Source organism: Porcisia hertigi, chromosome 32 (genome assembly GCF_017918235.1).
Source record: "Porcisia hertigi strain C119 chromosome 32, whole genome shotgun sequence".
In the NCBI taxonomy this organism is placed as follows: domain Eukaryota; phylum Euglenozoa; class Kinetoplastea; order Trypanosomatida; family Trypanosomatidae; genus Porcisia; species Porcisia hertigi.
In genome coordinates, this window is record NC_090591.1 from 57724 (window position 1) to 84201 (window position 26478).

General features: G+C 55.3%; 8 protein-coding genes across 8 annotated transcripts; all 8 read right to left on the minus strand.

The window, feature by feature from the left end:
* Positions 1–1372: 1372 nt before the first annotated feature.
* Positions 1373–2059, minus strand: JKF63_02366 (uncharacterized protein; the record flags this gene model as incomplete). Its single annotated transcript, XM_067898394.1, has 1 exon — positions 1373–2059. One exon carries the CDS (start codon positions 2057–2059, stop codon positions 1373–1375), a length of 687 nt encoding a protein of 228 aa, XP_067754551.1.
* Positions 2060–3973: 1914 nt separating this feature from the next.
* On the minus strand, positions 3974–4909 carry JKF63_02367 (uncharacterized protein; the record flags this gene model as incomplete). The annotated part of the gene is made up of 1 exon (XM_067898395.1): positions 3974–4909. One exon carries the CDS (start codon positions 4907–4909, stop codon positions 3974–3976), a length of 936 nt encoding a protein of 311 aa, XP_067754552.1.
* Positions 4910–6882: 1973 nt separating this feature from the next.
* Positions 6883–10257, minus strand: JKF63_02368 (uncharacterized protein; the record flags this gene model as incomplete). The annotated part of the gene is made up of 1 exon (XM_067898396.1): positions 6883–10257. One exon carries the CDS (start codon positions 10255–10257, stop codon positions 6883–6885), a length of 3375 nt encoding a protein of 1124 aa, XP_067754553.1.
* Positions 10258–12804: 2547 nt separating this feature from the next.
* JKF63_02369 (uncharacterized protein) lies at positions 12805–13524 on the minus strand (the record flags this gene model as incomplete). Its single annotated transcript, XM_067898397.1, has 1 exon — positions 12805–13524. The coding sequence occupies one exon, from the start codon at positions 13522–13524 to the stop codon at positions 12805–12807; it is 720 nt and encodes a 239-aa protein (XP_067754554.1).
* A 1572-nt stretch (positions 13525–15096) lies between these two features.
* On the minus strand, positions 15097–18240 carry JKF63_02370 (uncharacterized protein; the record flags this gene model as incomplete). The annotated part of the gene is made up of 1 exon (XM_067898398.1): positions 15097–18240. The coding sequence occupies one exon, from the start codon at positions 18238–18240 to the stop codon at positions 15097–15099; it is 3144 nt and encodes a 1047-aa protein (XP_067754555.1).
* A 1251-nt stretch (positions 18241–19491) lies between these two features.
* On the minus strand, positions 19492–22470 carry JKF63_02371 (uncharacterized protein; the record flags this gene model as incomplete). Its single annotated transcript, XM_067898399.1, has 1 exon — positions 19492–22470. The coding sequence occupies one exon, from the start codon at positions 22468–22470 to the stop codon at positions 19492–19494; it is 2979 nt and encodes a 992-aa protein (XP_067754556.1).
* Positions 22471–23502: 1032 nt separating this feature from the next.
* JKF63_02372 (uncharacterized protein) lies at positions 23503–25395 on the minus strand (the record flags this gene model as incomplete). The annotated part of the gene is made up of 1 exon (XM_067898400.1): positions 23503–25395. The coding sequence occupies one exon, from the start codon at positions 25393–25395 to the stop codon at positions 23503–23505; it is 1893 nt and encodes a 630-aa protein (XP_067754557.1).
* A 695-nt stretch (positions 25396–26090) lies between these two features.
* JKF63_02373 (uncharacterized protein) lies at positions 26091–26363 on the minus strand (the record flags this gene model as incomplete). The annotated part of the gene is made up of 1 exon (XM_067898401.1): positions 26091–26363. The coding sequence occupies one exon, from the start codon at positions 26361–26363 to the stop codon at positions 26091–26093; it is 273 nt and encodes a 90-aa protein (XP_067754558.1).
* Between the last annotated feature and the right edge of the window lie 115 nt (positions 26364–26478).

The following is a 26478-nucleotide window of genomic DNA, read 5'->3' on the forward strand; positions in this document are numbered from 1 at the left end:
AAAGAACAAGACGCCTTCGATAATTCATGGTGAGCGAACATATCATGAAGAGGCAGGAACAAAGAGTACCAGGGGAGGATCCACAGACTAGACGGGCGTGCAGACGTCGAGGCGAGCAAAAAAAGGGGGAGAGAAGAGAAGAGGCGTACATACAAGAAAGATGGAGAGAGGGAGAAGGAAGAAAAAAACGGCCCTCAGAGACCATGGGGGGAAGGGGGGGGGTGGATTCGGTCACACTATACTCCCTCTTGGTAATCCCGCTTCCTCTCACAGAGCCCTTCTCTCGCACATGAAGCTCATCGCCGAGTGCAAAGGTGAGCCAATGAACGAGAACATTAAGGTCAAGATATGAGGGACCCACCGCACGAAGAGTCCACGTGTCGAGCAAACTGGACCGGATATAGGAGAACCGCACGAAGCAATGCTGCCCCCGTGACGCCAATGGTAACAGGGCGTTGTTAAATCCTCCTTTTACACCTCCTCCACCCATCTATGTACTTCTCTATGCAGTTGATGCTGAATCGCTTCGCACTTTCTTTTCCGTTCTGTGTTGTGTGTGTACGTGTGGTCGCACTTTTCGGCGCATAAATAAAAGCGATATTCCGGTTTTTTTCTTTTTTTCGCCTCTTTTTCCACTCGTTTTTTTTGTTCTTTTCCTCACTGCTCAAGACGGAACAACAACAAAAAAAGACGCACACGGGCAAAGAAGTTAGAGTATGCGTTGAGGGGGGGGGGGAGGTCGAAAACTCAGAGAAGTTGCAAAAGGAATCACACAGAGAGAATGAAATGGGAGTGTGTGTGCGGGAGGGGGGGGTAGAAACAAGATAAACGGCGAGCCTGGGAAAACAACAAACTGTAGTGATCACTGCACACTGAAACGCACCGCACACTCGCCAAACAAGAAATTCGCCGAAAAGGGAAGAGAAAAGATTTGCATTCAGTCTGATTTAGCCCTGTGGAATGTTTACCCTCTGTGGAGCATCGCCCCCTCCCCCCGCCCCCTCACACACACACACACACACACACACACGCACAGGGCCGTGCAGATTTACGCCTTTGCGCGCGTAGTGAAAGATGCCTGCATGGGTGTGCTTGCGCATGAGGGTGGCTTCTACGAAGCCACCACCGCCAGTCACTCGTTGATGCTACTGGCGTGTACAGTGGAGTTCTGCACCAAGAAGGATAAAACGAAAAGCTACAACGGAGAGTTTGGAGTACGACCCCTCGCGGGTACACACCCACACACAGGATAACCACAATACAAACGCCAAAAACTATCCTTGTATATACATAGAGCCTTTGCACTCTGCGATAACAGTAATCATGACAAATGACACATCGAAAGGGTGAGTGGTGCCGGTGCCATGGGATCTCACCGAGCAGTGCTGTTTCGAGTGTAAGTTCGTATTAATGCATAGAAATGTGCTATAGGAACACGAACATCGTCGCATCGGGTGAAATGATCACCGCATAGCATTCTGCCAAACATTTCCAAGGCTCTATCCGCCTGCATTCGTTCGTAGTTCTCTTCGTCTGAACGACCCATTTGCGGTGCGAAGCGGGGAATCGCAAGCGCATTCTGACGCGGATACACATTATCGGGTGCCGAGTCATCCAATATTAAGGCGGTACGCTCCTCAAATTCATAACCGTCTATCATACCCAGATTCTTTATTAAGCGTCCATAGCCGTCACCTACACATGCGTCGCGAGTGTACCACCGAGACTCATCGATGAGATTATCAGGCAGCAGCCACCGAAGCAACGTCCGTGCGTACAGGTCCTCCCCGGCGGTGAAAATACGCATATCGTAGTGCTCTGCGCACTGGTGGAGGAATTCACTCAGTCCAGGTCGCTTGAACGCGTAGTAGGTTACATTGGGATCGTCCTCTAGTGTGAATTGAAAGAAGTTTTCGTTCGTATCGATAAAAAAGGTTGGTTTCTCGAAGTAACAGTGAACAAGAGTCTCGTCCATGTCTAAAAAAAGCGTCCGCCGGGGCTTATCAACGCCTACATACTCCTCTGGCTTAGTGAAGAACCGAGGTGGGCCGTCGGTCATTCTGCATCCTCACAACCAAGAAAACTCTGATTTATAACGTCGGCGCACGGAAGGCTCAATCGCCAGTACTCCTCAACACGCGCGCACACGCGTGATGTACTTGTTCTACCCTTCCCCCTTCCACATGCACACGTACACACACACAAACACGGACTCGAACAATATATATATATATATATATATATGCTGATAACAATAAACCAAAAGACAAGAAAAAAGTTATTGCGGGGAGAGGAGGGATAAAGGAGAGGGGAGAGGGAGAGGGAGAGGAAAGGGAAGGGAGGGAGGGGGATCTGGAAAGACCGAGAAGAGAAGCGCCAAAGAATACGAGTCTGTTGCCGAGCCCGAGAAGGGGTGGAGAGAGAGAAGTGGCGAGTAACTCCTCCGTTAAAACGCGCTGCGCCACTTCCTTCAAATCAAACGACTCAGAGACTCCCTTGAGCTACCACCTCACAGAAGAACGGGAAGAGAGAGAATGTGCGTGTAGAAGAAATTCTCGGTTTACCCTCCTTGGGCTTTGTTGACCCTGCCGCGTTTAGCTCCGTGCGCACAGCCAGTGTTTTGCACAAAAATGCCCAGTAGAAGAAAAAAAGGCACGCTTGCCTTTCTCTTGCCGTCTTTTTGTTTATGGTGCGCTTAGATGTGGCTCCTCTCTGTTTTCTGTCGGTGTCCGTTCGATGGTTGATTTGCTTCAAGCAACAGAGGCGCCACACAATTCCGCGCGCACACCCACATCCACACACACACACACACACAGACACACACAGACACACTGCACAATGATCAAGCCAGTGCCGCCTTTACTTGATCTCTTATCTTTCTCTGCGTTGCCTCCCCTGCTCTCCTTTTTAATTTTTATCGAATAGTATGGTTGCGGTGGTAAAGTTTGCAATTCAATGTGAAGGAAAAAAAAGAAGAGGTGACGTGCTAGCCAGTCGCAAAGAAAAGTTGTGTGGAATACACAGCGCAAGAGAGGGATAAGAGAGAGAAGTGCAGAGCGCGTGGCTGGGCTCATCAGTGCGGGCGCACATCTCTACAATCGAAAATGAAGTAGAAAAATCACACGGAAGGCTAACGCAGAAAGCCCCCCCCCCCCACACACACACACACACCTCACACTTCCAGGGTATGGGATCTTTTTTTTCGTGGGGTGCGTATAGCCACGATAGGTGTAGAAAAAGAGTGTTTTCAGATCGCGTTCTGATGAGATCAATGTGTCGGTGACGCACCAGAACGCTGCATCATGAAGTTCACATTGCGCGACACCGACGCTAAAGGGATGCACCTGATTTATGACGTGGCCAGAGTGGCGTTTGTGATATTTCGCTTATTGTAACTGGTTGACAGAGGCACACTCAACACAGCGATAGAAACGCTAGTTGAGTCGCGCAGTCCTGGTTTAGGTATGCCGATCCCCCACCCCGCCCCACCCCACCCTTCGAATGGCACGGTTCTTTTTTTATTATTTGCGTCGCGAGAAGAGGAATACGCGAATACTTCGGAGGGAGGGATCAGAAAGGGTTATCAGGCCCTTCAAGGGTTGCTGCACCGGGTGGAGGGCTTCTCTGAGCTGGGGGGGGGGGGGGAGCAGTGGAAGCTGGGGGGTTATGGACGCTGTCTGTCGCAGAACCCGCAAAAAAATATTGCAGAGGAGAGCGAAGAGAGACAAGGTTCAGTGTTGCCAAAGCAGATACAGTTTCCTCTGTCACGCTGCAGATCTCCCTCTCCCCACATGTTTCCTCGACCCCCTCACCCAACGCCCCGGGAGTCCACTCTGCCTCCGCACAACGGCCTCCTCTCCCTACAAAGAGGGCAGCCGGGGGGTAAAAAGGCAGATTGGGCAGGAATTAGACATTTGTTGAGAACCACCAATGGTAAGCCAGTCTGACCCTGGAACTGGGCCGTGGTAACCTGTTAGAGCCTCTGCGCGTTTTGAAAGTTGGCCTTCACGAACTCGTAGGTACCAAAAAATATACTTCCGCCGAGAGAAATCCATGCAACCCGCGTAGAAGCGCCGCGGAAGAAACGCTGCGCGTAGCCAAACCTGTCACCGGGGCGCGCCGGTTCACGCATCAGGTCATCCAAAACATATTTTATGCTCACTTTCTGTTGCTCATGCGTGCGCCGGAACAACATGATCCGGGTCTTTAGAACGTCCAGCGGGGTCGTGAGGAAGGCGGCGCACCCGCCACTGAACGCACCACAGAAGGCAAGACTGATGGAAGCGAAGGGGGGGTCCTTGGACGAATGCATTTTTGTCTTCAGAAATTCGTACAGCGTCATCTGAATTACGGAGAAGGGCAGCTCACGCATCAACATGATAGGCATGCCGCGAAAAAGATGATGGAGACCAGATAAACGAATTGGCGGTGGTGAACGCCCCGCAGCAGCGTCCCCAGGTACTACAACCGGCATTGCTGTACTGTTGGTGACCCCGCGCAACGCGGATGTGATGGTTGAGTAATGCCCGGCCTGCATCTGCTGCTTCACCATCTCCACCGGCACACGAATGCAACAGGCAAACGACTCACCGCACATGGCTGCAGCTGCTTGGCACGCCATGACACTCGGTGTCATGGGTGCAGAAGCACTATCGATGCCGCTCGCGGCGCAATCGAGCGTTGCGAGTGACAAAAACGATCGCTTCGCCGTGTCATAGCCAAAGAAAAACGCAGCTCCGCCAGGCACGGAGCCCACGGCCATAGCACTTAAGCCCCTGTGGACATTCTTGAAGCCGCCAGAAGCCAAAAAACCTTCTTTAGACTGGATACGCGTTTTTATCGTGTCGATGGGGTAGAGACTTAGATCCACAAACAACCCAGCGCACGCGCCAGCTACAAGTGATTCCATTCAATAACTGCACGTCAAATATATGGGGAGGAGAGGGGAGCGAAATTTAATGGGTGACGGAATGCAACAACCCCACCACAGGAGCCCGGGACGTGTCCTCGCGCCTCTTGTGAGTGGGACCAGTAAAATACATACACAGCTGAAAGAGCGCAAAAAGACAAACAAGAAGTACAGAGAAGCCATAGCACACATGTAGAGCGCCGCAAATCTACTCTCTGTGTGATGTGCACAGGACACAGCTACTAGTTCATCTGCGCTGTTGCCCCGTTCACATGGAATCTAACCGCATGACAATTGGCCCTTTAACGCGGGCTATTCCGGGAAGCCAGTGCGCGCTCTGTGGAGAAGACCAAACAGCCCCCCCCCTCCCCCCAATGCAATGCAATGCGCGGAACCGTTTCTGCGAGTAACAGGGTCCCGTCTCCAACACCTATATGCCATCGTGAGCCCAGAGCAATGTATCGCATCGGGTGGCGGCGGTCCAGTCCTAGAGAGCGCTGTGTCGCACCACGCGGCTGCAGCGCGCACATGCGTGCCATCCATACGGTGGGCAGGGCGCCAGCGTGACGTGCGTGCATCTCACCCAGCCCCCCGCTGTGCCACTTGGTTGAGGAAGAGCCTGGGCCCCTCCGAGGGGTGAACTGTGTGTCTCTCGGCTGGCTCGATTGGGGGGGGGGGGGGCAGCTGGGCGGCGACCTGCAAGGGGCGGGGGCGTGGGGCGATGAGTAGCGCTCGACACACCGAGGCCAGTGCTCGCTCAACGGAGTCGGCGTTTGGTCTATCCCGCACCCGCCGCTGCCTCGCACTGCGCGACGGGACTGTGGGCCTCCTGTGTAGAGCGCGATGCTTGGGTCGGTTGTTGTAGGGCAAAACGGAAACGTTGAACACACAAAAAAAGGACTCCTGGTTTCAATCTGCAACGTCAGGGGAAACGAGTGGCGCGTACCTGCATGCAGAGCACATCGTGAGGGCTCTGCCCATTGCGCACGTACTCGCCCTGCACGGATCCGACAGAGCTAAGCTCCCAAGTGAGTCTGTGACCAGCGGCGCGCAGTAGGGAAACCCGCCAGCGTGAGGAACTGTTTTTACCACCTTGTTTTCCCTCTGGCCCCCATGGCCCCTGTAGCTTCATAGAGCATAGCCGAGTGATTATCATACCAGACCTCAGCATCGACCCATCACCTCCACATTCCTGCGTCAAAGCAGCAGTACAAAACAGTGAAGCACCCATGGAAAGAAAATGTGATGCTGAAAAGGGCGTGCTGAAAAACAACGCTTAGTAGGCATCGCGGAACTTCAGCAGGGAGGCAATGCCGCTCCTCCCACTCTCCGCAGGCGAGGTGCCATCGCACCACCTAGGCATGACGTTGAGAGTGGGTGGAAACGCTGCAATGTTGGCGAATAGACAGACATACGAAATCACAACGTGAGGCAGCATAAGGAGAGAAACAGAGCAAATTCTTTTGGGGGGAAGGGATATATCGGGATCCAAAGACAGCGACCTCCAAAGCCAAGCGTAGCCAAAAAAAAAAACTGTGAGGCACAATAGACACAATAAGAAGGGAGGCGCAAATTTGCGCATGCCTGTCCCCGCGTGTCTCTGCACCTGTTCTTGAGTCTTGTTGTCTTGATACGGAGGGGGGAAAAAAAGCGCGGAAGAAGACATGTGCAACTGTGTCACCAATACAAATTCGTCAAAGGGCGTGCACGTACCCACGGAGAGGGGACCAATCAAAAACAGGCACGCCGTGGATTTGTTGCGGTCGCTCTCACAACTAGGGGTGACACTGAATGCTTAACGTGTGCCATCATCCCTTCTTCGCCTCTAATCAAAGTGAAGCGTTTACGGGCTACACGGAGAAACACACAAGTGGGGGTGGGGAAGCAGGCTTCTATTAATCTCCGTGCCAAAATGGCGCGTCTTCCTCTGCGGAGCAGTTGTACTAGCAGGATTGTATCACATGGAGAAAGTGCTATTTGTTGAGGTTTCTAGTTTGGGCCGTTGCCGCCGGTGACGACCTTTGAGAGCCCATCTCCGATCCCTCTTCACCAGAGTGAGACCAAGAACTGGTTAGCCTCTCGCGTGGTACGCTCAACAGACGCTGCGCGCTGCCCGTGGATATCCGGGAGAGGTGGCGCGGTGTGGTACGCGACGCAGACGAGAATAACGGCGAATGGTAAAAGTGACCACCGCTACCAGACAGCGAGCCGCGTGCCTCCGTCTCGCCTGGCAAGCTAGCGGGTGAAGCATGATTGACGGGGGCCTGGGGGCCCAGGCCCGATGAAGACTGCTCAGCCACCTCCTTTATCTTGTTTGCGATTTGGGCGCGCACGTCATCGGTGAAGGCGACCACAAAGTTAGGTTGGTTGTCCACAACCTTGCACTGTACATCAGCCACATCGACGTTCAGCTCCACGTTCACGGGACATCCTGGAGCCGTGCTGACGGAGAAGGACATGTGCAGCCTTCCATCAGCGTGCGCCCTCAGCTTTTCCGGAAGTCTGCGGAAAGCCCCACCGTGCGCCGTAGAAGTGGACGACATAGACCGCGGGGAGTGAGGCGTCGCAGCGTCGTGGTCGCTTTCTGCCTTGTACGCGGACGTTGGTGAAAAGTTCAACGCGTGCGTGGAGCCGCTGTGACTTGGCGGTTGATTTGTAACTACTGGTGGTGGACCAGCTCGGCATTGCAGCGGTGGGGTGGGAATCACTGTTGGGGTTGGCGGTTGCGACGTCACCCCGCGCGACAGCGATTCGCCGCGAGAGAAAACGCCACTGGCGCTAAGAAGCGGGGAGAAGGGGCCCTCGGCCAACCCCAAGGCGATTGGCCCACCAGCAACGCGTGGGCTGGGGGTGCCTCTGTTGAACGAACTGTTACGTGCCGGGGACACTACGCGCCCAGCGTGGAGGGAACCATAGATACTGTCGCCAAAGGCAGACCTTCCAGGCGCTGAGTCTTCAATCTCGTCACCAGGGAGGTGCACTAGATCAAGGTTGCCCTCTTCGTTGATGCGCAAGTACTGTTGCTGTGGAGGTCCCCCATCTAGGTCTAGTCCGAGCGGCAAGACGAAGTTGCCAGCCGAAGCCCCGAGGGGTACTTGGCTGTAGTAGAAGTTGTCATGCACCATGGAATGCTCCGGCGTATACACCGGGGACGGACACTCGGCCACACTTGTGCTGAAACCGCCACCGCCGCCGCGATGACTGAGGGCGGGGGAACCGATCGAAAAAGTGCGCGTGAGCGACGGGCTGGATTCTCCGGTCGCCGTGCCCACATCCCCTACCACAGTTTCTTGGTTAGCCCGAGGAGGAATCTCGCGTGAGCATACAAGCAAGGAGCATAGGTCGAGCGCCGTCGCCGCCGCCACAGTTTCCAATTCCTGCTGACACGCCACCTCCTCCTCCGCTGAATTGAGAGTCGGGGTCGTGGACACGGATTTCTGCATGCCCTCGCTGCCGTTCAAGCTCGTATCGTCACGCTCCGCCGCCGAGTCTTGCGGGCTGGAGAACGTTGACGACTTCCCAGGCGAACTGAAGGCGCGAAGGGCAGTGGCGTGATCCTGGTGAAGAGAAAAAAAAGCGTTGGGCGGGGTTGGTACCGACGCGAGCTTCGACCCCGTGATCCATGGATGCTTGAGCAAATCATCCGCCTCAGGGCGGCTTGCCACGTTGCGCGTGAAACACAGATCCATAAAGTTGAGGAACTCTGCGGAGAACTCATTCTTGGCGTCTGGTGAAGGCAGGACCATGGGAGACTCCGACGTCGTTGTAAGGTAGAACATGAGAGGGATATTGTCCTTGACACCAGAGTGATACCATGGGAGCAGTCCCGTGCTCAATTCGAAAAGTGCGCATCCCACCGACCAAATATCCGCCTTGTGATTCCCCTCGCCTTTGATGAACTCGGGGGCCATGTAGACTGGGGTTCCAATTATGCAGCTAGCTGCTTTGTTCAGCTCTGACACGCGCTTACTACAGCCGAAATCACACAGTTTCACCTCCCCTCGATGACTAACGAGGATATTTGCTGGTTTGATGTCGCGATGGAAAATGCCCTCCTTGTGGATGAAGCGAATGGCGCGCAGGACACTCCGCGCCACGATGCGTAGTACCGCCTCCGTTAGTGGTCCGAACTTCTGCAGCAGATGAAGAGTGGAGTCACCGGCAAGTAGCTCCATTGCAATGCGGCAGACCTGTTGCGACTTACTGTGCTCAAAAAGTGAGTAGCTGACAATATTGGGGTGGTGTAACGATCTGAGGAGCGCGAACTCTTCCCCGATTGCGTCGAGCGCTTTCACGTCGTCTACGCCGGATATATCGATTTCCTTGATAGCGACGAGCTCGCCACGCACCGTATCGACGCCGGCGTAGACTTTTGCGAAACCGCCGGCGCCGATCAGGGGACCCTTGCGAATGTCCAGCGGGTGCGCGGGATCGCCCGCAATAATCGTCTTGCCGCGGAGCGCGATATGCGTGCGGAGGGCATTCATCGTTAAAGGAAGTTCGTTTTGAGCAGTCGAAAGGGGACACAACACAGAACCCATTGCACACGACGCGACGACACGGTGAACAGCGTGCCCGTCTGTCAGTCCACGCGGCGAGATGCCCGTCCCGAGGAAACGGGCAGAGCCCATTACTGGACTCGCTATTGAGACTGCAGCAGACGAGTTCAACGGGGGGTAGAGGGACGTCATCGTCAGCACACCGCTAGCATTTACGTCAGGAGGCCACAAGGAGTAGCGTCCATGCAGACCACCACAGGTGCCAAAAAAACTGTTCTGTGGTTGGTGCATCACCGAGCTCCAGAGAAGCGGCCTTTCCGACTCTGGCCCAATGCTGCTGCCACGACCGTGCCGGCCATGGAGAAAGGTGCTGCGATACAGCCGGCTGGTGCTGCTGTCACGCTGGCGTGAACCGGAGATGCTGGTGGAGAAGCGACCGGAGTTGAAGAGGCGGAAGGAGCGACCCCATTCCTGAGGGTGGCTGCTGCCCATGTGAGACACAGACACGCTGGTGTTGCTCATAGTCCGACTTGGCGAGTCACGCAGGTTCGCGCTGTATGTGGTGCTGTCATCGAGACCCGGTCGGTAGCTCTCTGTATGATTCCCCCTCGGTGTGTGGGTACTGATCGAATTCGGAGACGATCGCTCATCGCTTGCACAGGATTGCCCGGTCGCCAGGAGCCACTGCGGTCGAGGAAAGCGCCCCGTCATGGCGTTCGATTCGGGTGGCGGCCCAGCCGTGGACGTGCTACTCCCCATGTAATCATCCCCGTCGTCAGCGGGGCTAACGGGCGAGCCATCCCATCGCGGCTGCGATGACTGAAGAAACGCACCGCCACCACTGTGCATCACCTCTCGTGCACGGTGCGGATGCGATCTCTCTAAAAACTATCACCACCACTAGCTCACGAGGCCTGCGGTCACCGACGAGGACACGCGAGAAAAGTAATGGTGTCTCAACGACAAACAGAAACACTAATTAAAAAAATAAAAGAACCGAAAGAAGCTCCTCAGAGCGTGAAAGCGCTGGGGGGAAAGAGAGAGACACACAAGACTGTCGATGGAGTGAGAAAATGCGGCAAAGAAAAGGGAGGGTGGGGGCCAGCAGGGTTATCGGTCCGCTCAAACCACCCTCTGTGTGCGGTGACCGCACTTTTTATCGAGCAAGTGTATGTGGGGTATGCCCCTTTCAAGAGTTGCGCCCACCGCCTCGTCTGTGAACACCGGTCTTCCTGATTTACAGCGGGATGACAGCGAAAGACTGGCAAGAATCGACCTCGGCTGTGACACTTCCAAAAGAGGCGGCACGTGCAGAGAACACAAAGGCAACTCTGCCTGTCCACAGGAAAATGAAGGGGAATCAGCGAGTGTGCCTTCACCACAACAATCCCCAATGCGGAGAACACCTAGTGCAAAATGAAAATGGTAGAGAAGCGAACACACAATGAAAAAAAAAGGGTTGGCGAATGCCACAATTTTTTCGTTTCTTTTATTCCTCGTTTGTGGTGCACATACATATGAAGAGAGCAATGAAAAGAAAAGGGGGGGGGGGGAACAGCTCAACTGAGAAGACCTGAAAACCCCCCAAAAAGATCGGGTAGTGATTGTGGGACTGGGAGTAGAAAGCGGAGGGGGAGAGAAGGAGGGGAGGGAGAAGGTGGGGGGAGAAAACTCCCAAAGAAGCGAAGAAAACGGAGGTGACAGAGTGCCCGCCTCGAGAGGCGTACAGGACAATTACGGGAAAGAGCCAAAAATCGGGAAGGGGAGAGAAATGCAGGAACAAAAACTCAGGACTATGCAAGAAGAACAGCAACCGTCGTAACAAGAACTCTAAGCGACGCAAAAGGAAAGCGAGCAAAGAATGTTTCACAGCATCTATCGTGCAGCAGGCAGACAGACACCCACACACACGAACGCTAGGGGACCAAGAGCAATTTGTGTGAGAAGGGAAACAATATGAGACGACCGCGACTAGTAGCGGCAATCCGTGCTTTGGGGGGAGGGGGGGAGGGGGAAGGGGGGGTCAATACGACAGACAAAAGAAAACAGCTTGCCAGGACTCGAGAGAGAACCGCACGCGAAGCGCCGCACGCTGCAGAAAAATAAATCAAATGAAGCCGGCGCAAAAATAGAGCACATCAAAGGTGTTGATGTGTGGCTGTTGAAAAAAGGATCAACGAGGTTGCACAAAATGGGGAGCGAGTGCATCCGCGCTCAAGAGGCGCGAGAGGTGCAAGAGGGAGAAGAGAAAGGCAGGGAGAGAAACGAGAATACGAGTGGAGGCAAGCGCGATAAAAGAAAAGAGGAGCTTATGGCGTAGATGAAAGGTGTCCCGCAGCGACGCAAGTGTGATGAAAATTTGAAGAGCCCGGTACATCACGCGAGAGGATGTGCATACACGCTGCGTAAGCAAAGCGCCACTCGGACCTGGTCCTCACGGGCTTGCCAGTGGTGCTACGGAGACATGAGGGCCGAAATTCTACCTCCCTATCGTTTTACAATGTGCGTACGTGTGCATGTCCGGGTGTTTTACTGTGTAGATGCATCGGTGTCGCTTTGAATGGCGGTCCCAATCACTATGAATATGAAAAAGCAAGCTGTTTTTCTCCATTCTGTTCACCACTCCTCCCGTTTTGCCCTACAACAACCGACCCAAGCATCGCGCTCTACACAGGAGGCCCACAGTCCCGTCGCGCAGTGCGAGGCAGCGGCGGGTGCGGGATAGACCAAACGCCGACTCCGTTGAGCGAGCACTGGCCTCGGTGTGTCGAGCGCTACTCATCGCCCCACGCCCCCGCCCCTTGCAGGTCGCCGCTAAGCTTGCCCCCCCCCCAATCGAGCCAGCCGAGAGACACACAGTTCACCCCTCGGAGGGGCCCAGGCTCTTCCTCAACCAGGTGGCGCAGCGGGGGGCTGGGTGAGATGCACGCACGTCACGCTGGCGCCCTGCCCACCGTATGAATGACACGCATGTGCGCGCTGCAGCCGCGTGGTGCGACACAGCGCTCTCTAGGACTGGACCGCCGCCACCCGATGCGATACATTGCTCTGGGCTCACGATGGCATATAGGTGCTGGAGACGGGACCCTGTTACTCGCAGAAACGGTTCCGCGCATTGCATTGCATTGCATTGGGGGGAGGGGGGGGAGCTGTTTGGTCTTCTCCACAGAGCGCGCACTGGCTTCCCGGAATAGCCCGCTTTGAAGGTGGGTGGGGAGCCCCCTATCAAAGGTGGCAATGTTGCGACGGGGAAAAGGAGGCATATAGAGAAATACTACAGTCACCGTGGAGAACACGTTGCGCAATGCGCTAGAATGACGTATACAACACCGGCTACACGTGCATATCCACACGGAACTCCGTTGCCAGGTACTGAGGAAAACAAGAAGGCTCGCGCTATGCAAGTTCATCCTCAGGGCGTAGAAAAGGAAGCTGAGTGTACAGCGGTTCCAGCTCTTCCTCCGTCAAGGCTCGGTCGAGGCCGCAAAGGCGCAACAGCTCTTTCTCAGATCCCGCGGTGAGGGCGAGCGACGCTAGCAGGGCACACGTCAAGTCACGCAGCGGCTCAATAAGAAGAAAGTCGGCAATCATCGCGACCTCCAAGATACGGTCCATCGACTGTGGGCCTATCTTGGACAGCGTTCTGCACAGAGCTTCCGATGAATTCGCTTCGGCCGCTACACCTGTGGGGAAGCATTCTTCCAATAGATACTTCATCTCCCATTCGTGCACCAGCTCCTCCAGCGGCGCGCGGAGCGGTTTGCTGATGAGAGTGGGGACACGCGTTTGGATGAGGCCCAGGTAGTGAAACACACACTCACAGCCCTCGCGCGTTGCATGCGGCAGTACGACAGGTGGTATCGACCCCTGGATGGGGTCTGGCATACGTCTCAAGTCTACATCGACTGAGTCTAGGAGAGAGTCGAGCAGGCGGCAAAGCCGCGCGCCGCGGTTGTGCAATGCGAAATCGTGGCGTACAGCTCTCCTGTCCGCTTCATTGCTTTGCACCACCACACGAATGTACTCTCCTGATGGCAGGCGCTCCCGTTCTCCACCTTGGAGATACACAAACAGCGGCGCCCTGCCGGAGAGATCGCGCATCGTTGCTGCCTGCATTCAGCTCTCTTTCGAAACAAAATGCTCTGTAGCACACTATAGTGTGAAGAGGGGCGACTAACTGGAACACTACTCCAATGAGATCGCGTCGCGGGCACCTGTGTGTGTATGTGTGTGTGTGTGTGTGTGTGTGTGTGTGTGTGTGTATGTATTGGTGGATGGGTGGTTGGTGGGAGTGAAGCGCAGGTGGTGACACAGGCGCGTGGATCCTGATGAAACGCCTACAACACTTCACCTCTAGTCTGGCACTGGTGATGCGCTTTGTTGTGAACGGCTCGGTTTCTTTTCCCGCTTTAATACACGCAAGAGTCGGGGAACTTGCACCACCGACTTGCGCGCGTAAGGCAATGAAAAAGAGAGAGGTCCGCGAGGTAGATTGGTCAGACAACCAAAGGCAGTACAAAAAAAAAGGACAAGGTGAAGAAGACGGGAAAAGCAAACAATACTTCATATGAACGTAGCGCTACGCCACGGAAAGCCGGCAACGCACGTCTCGTAGTCAAAGCACAGCCCTGTCTTCTTCCGCTCTAGGAAAGGCGCTCCTGTCTCGCAGCACCAGTGAGAAAATCCAAAAATACACTTTTTTGCTCCAGGAACCAAAAGCAGTCATACGTAAAATCGCCAATATCACTCTCCCCCCTCCTCCTTTCCTAATCTCTTCAATTCATCATCTCACCTCAATCGCAGGACACGGGGGCCAAAGGCGACCGTGTGTGTATCGGCACACAGCGAAGTGGTGTGCACCATCCCTTTTTTGTGTTGTTGAGGCATGCATGTATATACGTGAATGCCTATGTGTGTGGGCGCATGTAGGTGTGAAGGGGGAGGTAAGGGGGGGAGGGCATAAGTGAAAAAAAAAACTGTGTACCTTCAGTCAAAGAAAAGTAAAGGGAAATACAAGAGGCTACACGACCCAACATGTTGACCTTGTGGCCCACACACGTACACGCATGCAAGCAGGAGCTAAGGTGCGCACACCGAGCACTTCAAAGCCTGCAGATGAGAGAGTTGTGCCAACCCTTCAATTCCTTGAAAACCATGCTTTGAGCGTGAAGCCACGCGCTTTTACCTCGTCACACTTTCCTGAGACGAACGGTTGCATGGCAAAAGTCATCGGCTCAGAATACAGAATGACATGGCATTGGCAACGTGAAACAGGCATCCCGAACTAAAAAGCTTCAACAGTGCGGTCGGCTCGCGCCACACCAGCACGCCTGTGACTATCCTCCACCCTAGCGGCCCACCTGCGGCACACGCAATCCTTCAACTGTAGCCGAGTGCTCACCTGCATCCTGAGTTGCACACGCGTTGGGGCCCATTCAAATATAATATATATTTATACATAAAGATAAATATCTCGAAAAAAAAAAGGAATGATGATCACAATAAACGGTTCCATCACCACCGAAAAAAAGAGTTGCTTAGGTGTGCAGTCTATGATAAAAGAGTGCGCCAAAGTACACAAACGGTCTCAATAAAAAGAGAGAATCCACACGCTGGAGCGGCCCTCCCCCCCCCCTCCCCACCCAATCCTTCCATCCCCTCCCCCACCTGGGACGCACCCGCCTCTCCTTATCTCCTCCCCGCTTTAGAGAGAAGTTGCAGCAACGACGCCGCTGCACGGCGAACCGAATCAGATGATGCCCGCTCCGACAGCGATGTTACGAGCGCAACGCCCCTGTTCTGGAGAAAATAGTGGGCAGTAGCAGGTATCGAACAGATGTTCTTCACAATCAAGGTCGCCTCCTTAGCGCAATCCTCTGATCCACGCTCTATGATGTGCAGCAGGGCAGACCCGAAGGCACTGTCTTTGTCATTTACCGCTTCACAGCACACACGTACATTTTCGTCGTTGTTGACGGTGCAGTTTCGAATTGTGAGGAGAACGTTGAGAACCGCACATGTGTGTGATGAGACATCCGTTTTCCCCCCTTGGGTACCCACATTGTCTTGGGGATAGTCGGCGCCAGCCTTCTCGGCGACGAGCTGGATGAGGGCAGAAAGGCCCCCATGGGTGCGGATGGCGTCTCGGTTCTCGTTGTTGTTCACAGTCAGCGATGAGAGGGCGCCGGCCGCCTGCTCAAGTACTACGGAGGGCTGCTGCGAGGTGAAAAGGAACATGCACAAGAGCTCCAGTCCTCCTTGAAGACGTGGTGTGTCTTTGTCATCTCGTGAGAGGTGCCACATCGCCGTCGCCACAGTCTCTTTCAGCTGCATCGACGGCTTCTGGAAGTGGCTGCTCTTGTGGGCAGTGTTGTTCGCTTGAAAAACCGTCAGGGACGTGTAACAGTCCAGTACGAGGGCCACAAAACACCGGATACAGCCGGCCTGAATCATGGCCGGTCTGTTTTCTGCAACAGTGCTGCAGTTGCGCAACACGCCCATCAACTTTTCCTTCACGTTCATTGGAACCGACAAAGCCGGCGTCGCGAACGGCAGCTTCCTGATGGCTGACACACTGTACGCCGCCTGGAAGCTCTCGATACTCATCCTTCTCGTGGTGGCCGGCATGCGGAACGATGCGAACAAACTCGCACTTTCCCTGGCCGCCTTGCTGCTGCCAGCGATGCTGGGCGATGACATCTCGAGAACAGTGGTGAACGTCTCAACACCACCGGCGTACCGCACCGTGTGCTTGATCTCAGGAGACGCAGATAGAATCCAGAGGGTGGAGGCTATTTTATCGATCGTAGAGGAAGAAAGCGGTGCGGGGGTCTTTACGGCACTGTCTCCGCTGGCTGAGCTAAGATAGGCTTCCTTCAGCTTGGCCACGAGGAGCTCGACACCACCGCAGTCGCGAATGACGGGTTTGTTTTGGTCATTGATAGCGCAGTTGCGCAACGTGCCAGCGACATTGTCGATGATCTTCTCGCTGAGCTGCAAAATCGACCGGACAGCGGTAGTCTCCGACGATTTCATCGGTTTGCAGTGGTTTAGGAGAGAAAGAAGTACGGGTATGCCACCAGCCTTGCGGATAATGGGGCGCGCCTCTGCCGTCGCAGAGCAGTTCCACAGCGTACCAGACGCGTTCTCCACCACCGCAACGCTGTTCGACGTGGACATCACCTTCACCAAGACTGACACGCCCCCATACTCGATTATCTGCGTTTTGTTCTCTGATTCGACGCTGAGGTTCCACAGCGCCCCTGCTGCGTTTTCTCGCACGAACTCGTATGTGTTCGTGTCCATGGCCGCTGTGTTTGGATTGCGAAGCAGCTCCAGCAGCGCTGGGATGGCACCAAGCTCACGCAGGTGCTTGCGGTTATCGGCGTTTGACGCGCAGTTCCACACCGCAGCGGCCATTTTTGTCTTGATTGAGTCGGAAGGATGCCGCAGTGTCGCCGTGATTTTCTCCAGACCACCAATCTCGCGTATTTCTTTTTTGGAGGCATCCTCACGTGTTATGTATCCTATCATCATCGAAACGTTTTCTAATATAGGGAGGGAGTCCGTGTACAAGAGGTCAAGTACGGCTCGAAGCCCACCCAGCTCACGCACCCTCGACCGAATCGATAACTCCCCACTGGATCCTTGCTCCACTTTTTCGTCCTTGGTAAGAAGCCCCCAGAGAAAAATCAGCGCCCGCTCCAGGACGGCCTCTGAGGTGCTCACAACAACAATGTTCACCAGCGGCTCCAACCCTTTGGAAGCCAGAAACTCCTTGCGTGCAAAGGCGCTCAGCGTGTTTGGATTAACAGCGTTGATGAGGGCGTGCGTCTCACAGACGAGCGGTGCCAGGCACTCCAATACCTCGCACTTCACGTCGTCGTTCACGCTGTTAAGCAGGTTTGTGAGGATGGGAACTGCGTGACCTTCCCGGATGAGAGTATTCAACACCGTGAAGAGATTGTTGTTACTGCTGACTTGGCAGGGGACAGGGGAAGATTGCAGCGCATATCCCAGCAACCGCAGCTCCGCAAGCTGAACTGGAGGCCGTGGCTCGCTGAGGTGAGCCAATACAGCCGTCATAACGGCTAAGATGTCAGGATAGCTCTGCGTCGCCATCCAGCTGCTATTCTTTTCGAGGTGCTGCTGCGTGTAGCCCTCGATAGCGTTCAGCAGTACGTTCTCTTTGACATCTGGCAGGCGGAGTAGCGCGAGAAGACCATCCGACGTGAGCGCTATGGGCCCAGTGCGGGGCGAGGACGTTGACGCTCCATTCTTGGGTGCTCCCTTGTCATCATCCCCGAGAGTCTTCGTTGGCCTGGAAGAGCGGGAGGTAGGAGAGTTCTTCATAGGTGCCGGTTCCGGTGGTACCTTGTTTGGTTGTTCCTCGCATTCCTCCTCGGCGCCACGCTTCATCATATCCCGCGCGCTCGATGAAGCAGGGAGTGTGGTCATGCCATCAGCGTCTACAAGAATAGGTACCTCGCCTGCCAAATAAAGATTGAGGGCGACTTTACAAAGCTTTTTTTGCTGCGATAGCTCATGCAAACGGCGCTCGTGTGTCCGCATTTGTGCCTCGACGCGAGTCAACTCTGCACGCAGCTTATCATACGTGAGCGAGATCATCGCCTTCGACGCGTTCAGTTTTTCCTCCTCCCTCGCCAACTCTGCGGAGCGCTGCGCAAGGACGTTTCCGAGGTCCTCTGTCGGACTAGCAGACACTAGAGTACGAATGTCGCGTGCAAAACCCGCTAGCGGGCATGTGGCTGCCTCTGCTGAGGTGCTGAGAACCCCCAGCATTGATGCTATGTCACACCCCACCGCGTTCATTTGGGAGAGGGGGTGTGGGGAGGCAGATAATATACGGAAAAAAAAACCACCCACACCGGGCACGACAGATACACAGCAACACCAACGGCTAAAGACAACTGATGCTGTGGACGGAACCCACACACGAGCTCCAACAGGCTATAATGAAGAAGGGGGGGGGAGTCGTCAGAAAAGAGAATGAAGGGCGCGTCTACCGTACGACAAGAGAAACTGAAGAGCGCAAGTGAGCTGGTCGAGTGCGACGGCCTGTGTTAGTACGTACGGTGCGCCGAGAACCGGGAGGGGAGAGGATGCGGTGAGAAAAAAAAGAATATGCCAGTTCAACAGTGCGGTGACGCAAAAGAGCCAGTGATAAGCGAAGGGGGGGAGGGGAGAAGCGTACCGTGAAGAAAGAGAAATGGCGAGAGGGGCGGAAACACATCGGCACCGGAGGTTCTCGTATTGGATTGTGTATTCCCCTCCCTCCCTTCCTTCAGAGTTTTTTTTCGCCTCTACACTTTGACCACCCCAGAAGAGGGGAGAGGTGGGGGGCCAAACCCATGACGTCTCAATAGCAACTGAGGGTGAGCTACACTCTGAATCCACGTACAGAGTGGTTCAGACAGGTCTCTCTCTCTGAGTGTGTGTGGGTGGGTGTGTGGAAGCAAGACAAGCGAGCTGGAGCATGGCAAAGAGGCGACGCCTAGTATGCCGTGTGGGTTTGTGTGCGATGGTTCACTCAACGTATGTCACGCCATTACAGATGAAAGAAGAAAACGGTCACGAACAACGCCAATGAGCTTGGAAACTTAACAATGAACACCATGCCCTGCGTTTATGCAGTTATACGATTAGTGCCCATCCAGACATCCACAAAAACGGACTCAAAAGCAGGAATGGAGGGAGTACCAAAAATAAAAGGAGCCAAAACCCAGCTCAGGGGTAAAAATGCCGTCGAGGCGACAACTCATCATCAGGGCTAATTGTCAAGCGCACGGACAATTAAAAAAAAAAGATGCCAACATGAAAGCAGCAACAACGACGTCGCGCCACTGCTGTGTGCCTGTTTTCATCGTCGTGCCTCTCCCCTCTCCCCCCCCCTCCCCCCCCCGCAGCGGCAAGGACCTCCAACCACACTTCATCGCTCAGTAGACATACAGCTTTCTGAACCTGGTCATCGGCCCGTGTATGCGAGACTGTGTGCGGACGAAACAAACACAACAGAAGAAGGAAAGGGTGAAAAAGACGGGCGGGGATTCAACGGAGACGCAACTAGGGGGCGCGGGCGTGGCTCGCCTCGGTCTTTCTACGCTTCGTCTTCGTCTTGGGCTTGCGGAGAGAGAGGTCAAGAGGGAGGAGCGACTGTCCCTGACGCACTTCCACCCGTGGCTGCACACCCTCTTTGAACGAGAGGGCCGATGTCCATTCAGGTCCCATGGGCTGCCGCATAGAGCGAGCAAACTCTTGTGGATTGGAGAAAGGCCGGGGAACCATGTGAAGCGTCATGCGATCCGGCACCAGTTCGACGCCGTCGTGGTTGATGATGACGTGCTCCAATGCAGAATCGGCGCGGCTCTTGATGAGAAAAGACTTCTCGATCTGCCGCTGTGTTGTCTGATGCTCGACAACCTCCTGGTGTCGCTTGTTGAGCTTTGGGTCATCGCCGCCCCACTCGCCCCAGCCGGGAAGACTCTGGTTCTTGTCCTCCGGACGCATGATAGTCTCCACTTGCGACTCCTTTTCTTTGACAAAGTCCTCATCCACGTCGTCCTGCGCAAAGGCGCGGGAGATAAGATACTCCTGGTGAAGACGCAGGTCTTCCTCAGAGAGGTCCGTCGAGGCCTTTGGTGTGCTGGTTGGGGGGTCCACCCCCTCTGCGGGTGTGTCTTCATCGGCACGCGCGCGCTTCCGGGGCAAGATAGTGACCCTAGTAGAGGTCGATTTCTTTGTTGGCAAACTAACACCCAGCTGAGCATCCTTGCGGGCGCCAGCAAACTCGGAAGCCAGTTTTCCTGACAGCGGCGACCCCCTTGGAACGTCCATCGATAGACTTTGTGCCTTCGACACCCCGTTGCCGACGTTGGCTGCCGACGATGGCGGCTTTCTGCTCCCCTCCGTAGACACGACAGTGCAAGCCGAGTCGAGCTCCGCGTCTTCCAAGTCGTCACCGAGGAAATTGGTGCCGCCATTACTGTCTTCGACGCAAATACCACCTTGCCTCCGCAGCTGCACTTGCTCCACACAATCAGACTTCTTGCCTTTCTTGAACGCAAGGCGTCCGGTACCGACAGTGGCAGACGGCAGAGCTGCGCTCCCAGAAGGTGTCTTTGTAGCCTCCGCTTCCTCCTCTGTATCGCTGAAAGCGCGCTCCTCACGCTGGTGTGCCTCAATATCGCGCCGCAGAGCCTCCAGCTGGTCCTCGTAGTCCTTCTCCTCTCGTTCACGGGCATTCTTCATGAACTTCATTTCCCGCAGCTCTGCACGGGCCTTGGATAAGGGGGTTGTCCTCGCCCCCGGTGCAACGTTCTCGCTCTCCTCAGCTGCGTCGACGCTGCTCCACAAAATGCTCTTGACGTCTTTCCGGCTCAACGGTGCCCCACCAGACGCGCTGACCTTTTCGATCAACGCGTCCACGGCCCGATCCTCCTCGCTAGAGGCCTCACTCTCTCTATCACCTACCATGTACCGCTCGTAATTCTCCTCACCGGCATCCTGCTCCATTTTCTGCATGAGCCGCTGGTGTGTCGCATGCTGGTCGTCGATGGCATCTTTGGTTTTCTCATCGAACTGCGCAAATCGCTTCGCGTGCTTCACCCATGTGCTCGTGTTCTTGTGCTTCTGCGTGACACGCTCCTCCACGCGGGCTTTGAGAAGGCGCTCCGTCAGTTTCTGGCGAGCCAGTTCAGGGTGGAGGAGCTCAAACGCCTTTTGTCGGCGTTCCTTCTCCCGATCCTTCTCCTTGCGAAGAATCCGCCGGTACGTCTTACTCTTGATCCGGTTGAGACGCTTGCGGCGGCTGTTCTCGTACGCCAGCATTGCTTTCAGCTTTGCCATGTACCCAGGGGTCGGTGCCTCGCCATCCGTTACTCCGTGGCACTGCGCTGCAGCAGCGCCCTCGTTATCGAACTTGACGTAGTTACCGATGGAGTTCACTGTATCGGCGCCTTCGCTGACCTGGCGACGCGAAAGACCTGCCCTGGACAGCAGTTCATCCATCTTACTGCCGAAACGATACGCGGAGGAGTTGGACAGAGCCGGTGTCACCGCCCGGTCGGACCGGAATTGCGCATCAGCAGCGGCTACAATCCCTCCAACAGATGAAGCAACGGGGGTGCTGTCTGGGAGATGCATGGGAAACTGGATGTGCTTAGCGGAGTCGAGCTCCTTCAGTATGGGCTTATAGCGCTCCATCCCCTCATCGACAATGGCGCGCACCTCCTTTCGTGTGAGACGATCCTTCGTTATGTCGTCCGCGTCCACTGCCACAAGATTGTGTTTGCTCTGGTGTGACTTCTTGATGCGGTCCTTCACCGCCTTCACGTGGTCGTCTGTGGAGGCCTCCTTCTGCTGCATGATCCGCTTTATAGCACCTGTGTACGAAGAAGCACCACCACTTGCTGAGGGGTCTGCGAGGCCGAACACGGACTCCGGCTCATCGGTCAGCTGCGACGCTCGACGCTTCTTGGCTACTTTTCTTCCCGTCTCCGTCATTCGCGTTGCCTTCTTCTCCCTCACTTGTTTCTTTTTCTTCTCCGCTTTCATGCTCATGTCAAGCATGTCACTGAGATCAATGTAGTCATCACCACCGCTGCTTTGGCTGTCTTCGTGGTGTTTGTCAAGATCATTCTCATCCTTGGCCGCTGCGCCACCGCTGCTTTTCTTTCCTGCAGCCTTGCGCCTGGGATTGAGTCTCTCAGACTTGCCCGCCACAGAGAGGCCATCCTCGAAGAACTCGTCGTCATCGTCCAAGGCTGAGCCGCGTGATGAGAGGACCGACGATTTTTTCTTGGACAACTTGGCTTTGGGGGCTGATTTCTCAGGAAAGAAATCCCCGTACAGGCGCTCATCCTCACTGTTGAAAGCAAGGTCGTCATCAATATCCTCATCCAGCTCGGGGGGGATCAGTGGATTATGCAGCATTAGTTTTCCAGGCTGCTGCCACTCCTCATCATCGCGGCTACCACGTGCGGGCCCCTTGCCCTTGCGACCGCCCTTCCGGTCTCCCTTCGTCGCCTCGCTGCGACGCACCATTGCCGTTGGCAAGAGCTGTGGGAATTTAGGGGTTGGAAGCGGGGCAGAGACAGCCACGAGTATAGTGGAAGGAGGGGGAGGACTCTCGGAAACTCAACCAAAAACGCAGTGAGCTCCCGTTTCTTTCACCGGTGTCACTGAGGGAGTGGTAGGTGACTTCGTGAGCTATCGAACAAGCACTGCTACTTCACCTGCACGTGCTATCAAGACGGTGTCACTTTTCAGTGAACAGCCAGTGCGCCGTAATACAGAATCACAGAAATAACGAGAGGCGGTAGGAGACAGAGATGCCGAGAGTTGAAAATAGGGTATCCCGTGCCATGCGGGGTAACGAAACAGCATTCTACGCCAAAACTCTGGCGCTCGCGGGCCGTAGATGAGAGCGCGTAACGGTGGAAGCAGCAACGTGAGCACCTGCTCCACACCCCTGTGGGGCTTCAGAAAGTTGCGGGTAGCTCCTCAGAGCCGCACTAGGCCCTTTACCGTACACGGCACATTTGTTTCTGCCACGGCTGGAAAGCTTTTGCTAAGGGGAGTAAAAAAAAACAAGAGGGGGTAAGTCATGGAAGAAAGCCCGCCGGCCCCCCCCCCCTCCCTTCCCCCAGCCAACAGACGACATCCCCCCACCCTATCACGATCCAATCCTGGGTAGTGGTTGGTAGGCGGGTTGGCTTACGAATCTGCTTATATGGATTGATGGGGGGGGGGGGGGAGGGGAGGAGGAGGGGAGTCACATAAATTGTACATCATCGTAAGTCCACTCCAGACTGAAGAAAAGCGGAAAATGAGAAAGAGAAATCAGTGATGCGGGCCCTATCCCCTCTACACAGAGGAGGGAGAGGGGGTGCTCTGGGAGGTACACAAGCAAATGGTATGAGTGCTGTTGCACCGACACACGCGTGATTTCTGCGCCCATCTGTTCCAGGGTCTCTTGTGGTATGGAGTACGCTCTGGCTTGCTCTACGGGGGCTCGCACGCCTCCGCCGTGAAGTACATAGCAAGGAGCATTCACCTGACAGAGGCACAAGTGCATTAGTGCTGACTGCGCGGTGCAAGCGCAGGAGCCGCCTTCACGACCTGTGCCGTCCGCACATTATCGCGGTTCAGCTGCTTAGTACGGGAAGGGCTACCGTTGTTTCTGTGTGCTGTAGCCCGCTTGTCGCTAAAAGAGGAGAGCGCCATGCGATCTGTGGGAACAATGAACTCGCCTCCACTGGCAACCACAGCGCTGCTGGCTGCCGCTTTGTTGGCGGAGCGCCATGTTGAGGAAGGAGACGCTGAAGCGTTGGTCTCCACTACAACGACACCGGCCGACGGGTTCACCTGGACTTGGTTCTGCAGCGGTATCTCCTCGGACGCATCGGCCGTGGTGTAAAAAGACGAGGCCCACGCCTCGCGAGCACGGGCCGCCTCTTTTTTTGATTGTGCGTCGGGAGCTGAGGATTTTTTCCAGTCCGCCCCACGGTTCCGTCGACGTGGGGCCTCAGTGGTTTCCTTCGCGGCGGCCTCAACAACCGGTGTAATCTCCTCCTCATTGACCGCGGCGTCAGCGTCGCTAATCGGCGGTGTCACGCTGCATATCACGACATTCTTGCGACTTGCGGTCCAAGGAAGTCCTATGCGTGGCCGCCCCGTGCTCCACAGTCGATCCTCCTCTACCGCCAACACCACACCACTATTTCGAGACAAGCCTTTGGCAATGTGCTTCCTTTCTGGCTCGTTGCCGCCAGTCTGGGCTACGACATCACCTGTGACTGTCACTCGAGCCACTGAGCGGTCTGGGTGTGGAACGCTTTCTGAAAAGTCGCCGAACGACAATGGAGATTCCTGCTGCATCGCTGTTGTCAGAGCGTCGGACAAGGGCTCCGGTGAGCCTGCCACGGGCGAGTGGCCACCGCGTGATTCAGCGCGGCTGGCTAAAAGCGCTGCGTCATGGGATGCATCTCCAATGGCCTTATTCTTCACCCGCCGCCCTCGTTGCCCACTCCTGAGCAAACTTTGTGGAGGAGGCGACGGCAAGAGAGGCGGTGCAGCAGAACTTTTTGAAGCGCTTTTATCGCCAGATTTTGTGGTTCTAGTTGTGCCGCTGGGCCGGCCAAGGCCCCTGCGGTGCAGCGATTGAGCCGCGCTAAGCGCACTGGGTGACACAAGAGCATCCTCCACCTTCATAACATAGCGACAGTAAGCATCCACGGGCACTGGCACAGGTGGAACTGGGCACTCCAGGTGTGCAACTTCGATAGCGACATTGTGACCAGCGGAGAGAGGTCGTGATATGATCGATGTCTGCGGCGCCAGAGCACACGAAGGCTTGCGAGTGAAAACTCCAGCGAGTGACAAGGCGCTACGCAGAAAATAGGGTGTCGGCGCGGTGGTGGTGGTAGCCACTGTACCATCGCTGTTGGTAGGACAAGGTGCTGCAACGGAAACCGATAAAGAATGTGGACGATGCTCCACGGTAATATCGCCGTAGTCCTGTGGGGAAAACGAGGTGGCGACCACATCGCGCATGTCGTCCCAGGCCGCACACGCCGTGTAAGCATCCACGAGGCGATCAAGCGAGCGGGACGCAAAGAGGTTCGCTGCGGACTCCACCAACTCGCGAGCTACAGCAGCGCAGAACACCTCCCCTGTCGTCCGGTGTTCGTCCGCAGCACTAGCAATCTCGGCAGAAGGTACGTACGCCTTCAAAGGTACTGCGTCCACACCCGACGATGCCGTTTCCCCGGCCGGCGGTGCCGTCGGCAGAGTTGTGTGCAGGGAAGCGTAGTAGGCACGCGCAAAAACATCGGTTATACGGAGAGCGTCAAGGTTGGGAAGCGGCACTGGCAACTCCGAGAAAAAAGGAATGGCCACTCGCGTGCTCTGAGGTGCAGCGCCGCTTCGCGACATGGACGCTCGAGATCTACGACCATCGACGCTCATGTGATCGGATTCCAAAGGAGTAAAGACGAGAAGAAAAGACGTGTGAATCAGCCCTCGTGCGGGTTTGTGTGGAACTGGACGTGGAAGACCGATCGGGGCGCTTACCAAGGGTCTCACAGACCTCAGTGTTGGCTCTGCTGGCGATGGTGGGTGGATGTGTGGAGGCTGATGGTATGCAAAGCCACAGGAATGCGTGAGAGTAGGACTAGAGAAGGGGGATAGATTTTTTTTAAGTGAGACGTAGTCTGGAGATGAGCACCCGTGATCGCAGCCCTGCCCCCTTCCAGGACACAACATTGAAACACACAAAAAGGGGCGTGTATGCGTGTATGACGCGCAGAAGTAAAAAAAAAATTGTCAGTGTGCGTAGAATCGCACGTGTCCCGTTACGCACGGCCTACACACGCTGAGGAAGGTTGGTGCGAGAGTGGGGAGATACGAAGAGACGCCACCAGCTAAAAAGGCGAAACCGCTCCACACACAAACGCGCCTGTCCGTGGGCTAACCTTAATGGAACAACGCATATACTCGTGCCGAGCATGTGCTTGCCTTTTATTCTTTTCGCCTGCACACCCAACTAGTCTCTGAAACGGCATCTGTGAAAGACACAACAGCATCCTACGCAATGCAGCAAACACTCCCCCAAACGTGCACACACACACACACACACACACACAGACGACCACACGGACACGTCACGAGGATGGACTCTTTCTACCGCGTTGGCCTGTAAACTCAAGTCCACACATGTTTGCTGCCTTTCGGGCCCTTTCCACCTCTGTCTGCTTCACAGCGTATGTCTGTTGCAGCTTTCTGTACTCTGCCAAGCGATCTCGCATGAACGCGTACTCGGGACCGCTGAGAGCGTGCTCCGGGTCCGCCTGCAGCCTCTGCATCTTTTCGCTGAAAGAGAATTTCCTACCGACCCCGGCCGCGGCGCCGTGAGCAAGTCGAGCCGTGTGCAACATGACTGAAATGGGCCTCGCACAGCGAGAGGGGGGAGGGAAGATGAATTGCGTAGACACAACAGGCAGCGACGAAAAGGGTATAAATGGGGGGGGGGGGGGGAATGCAGCCTGTATC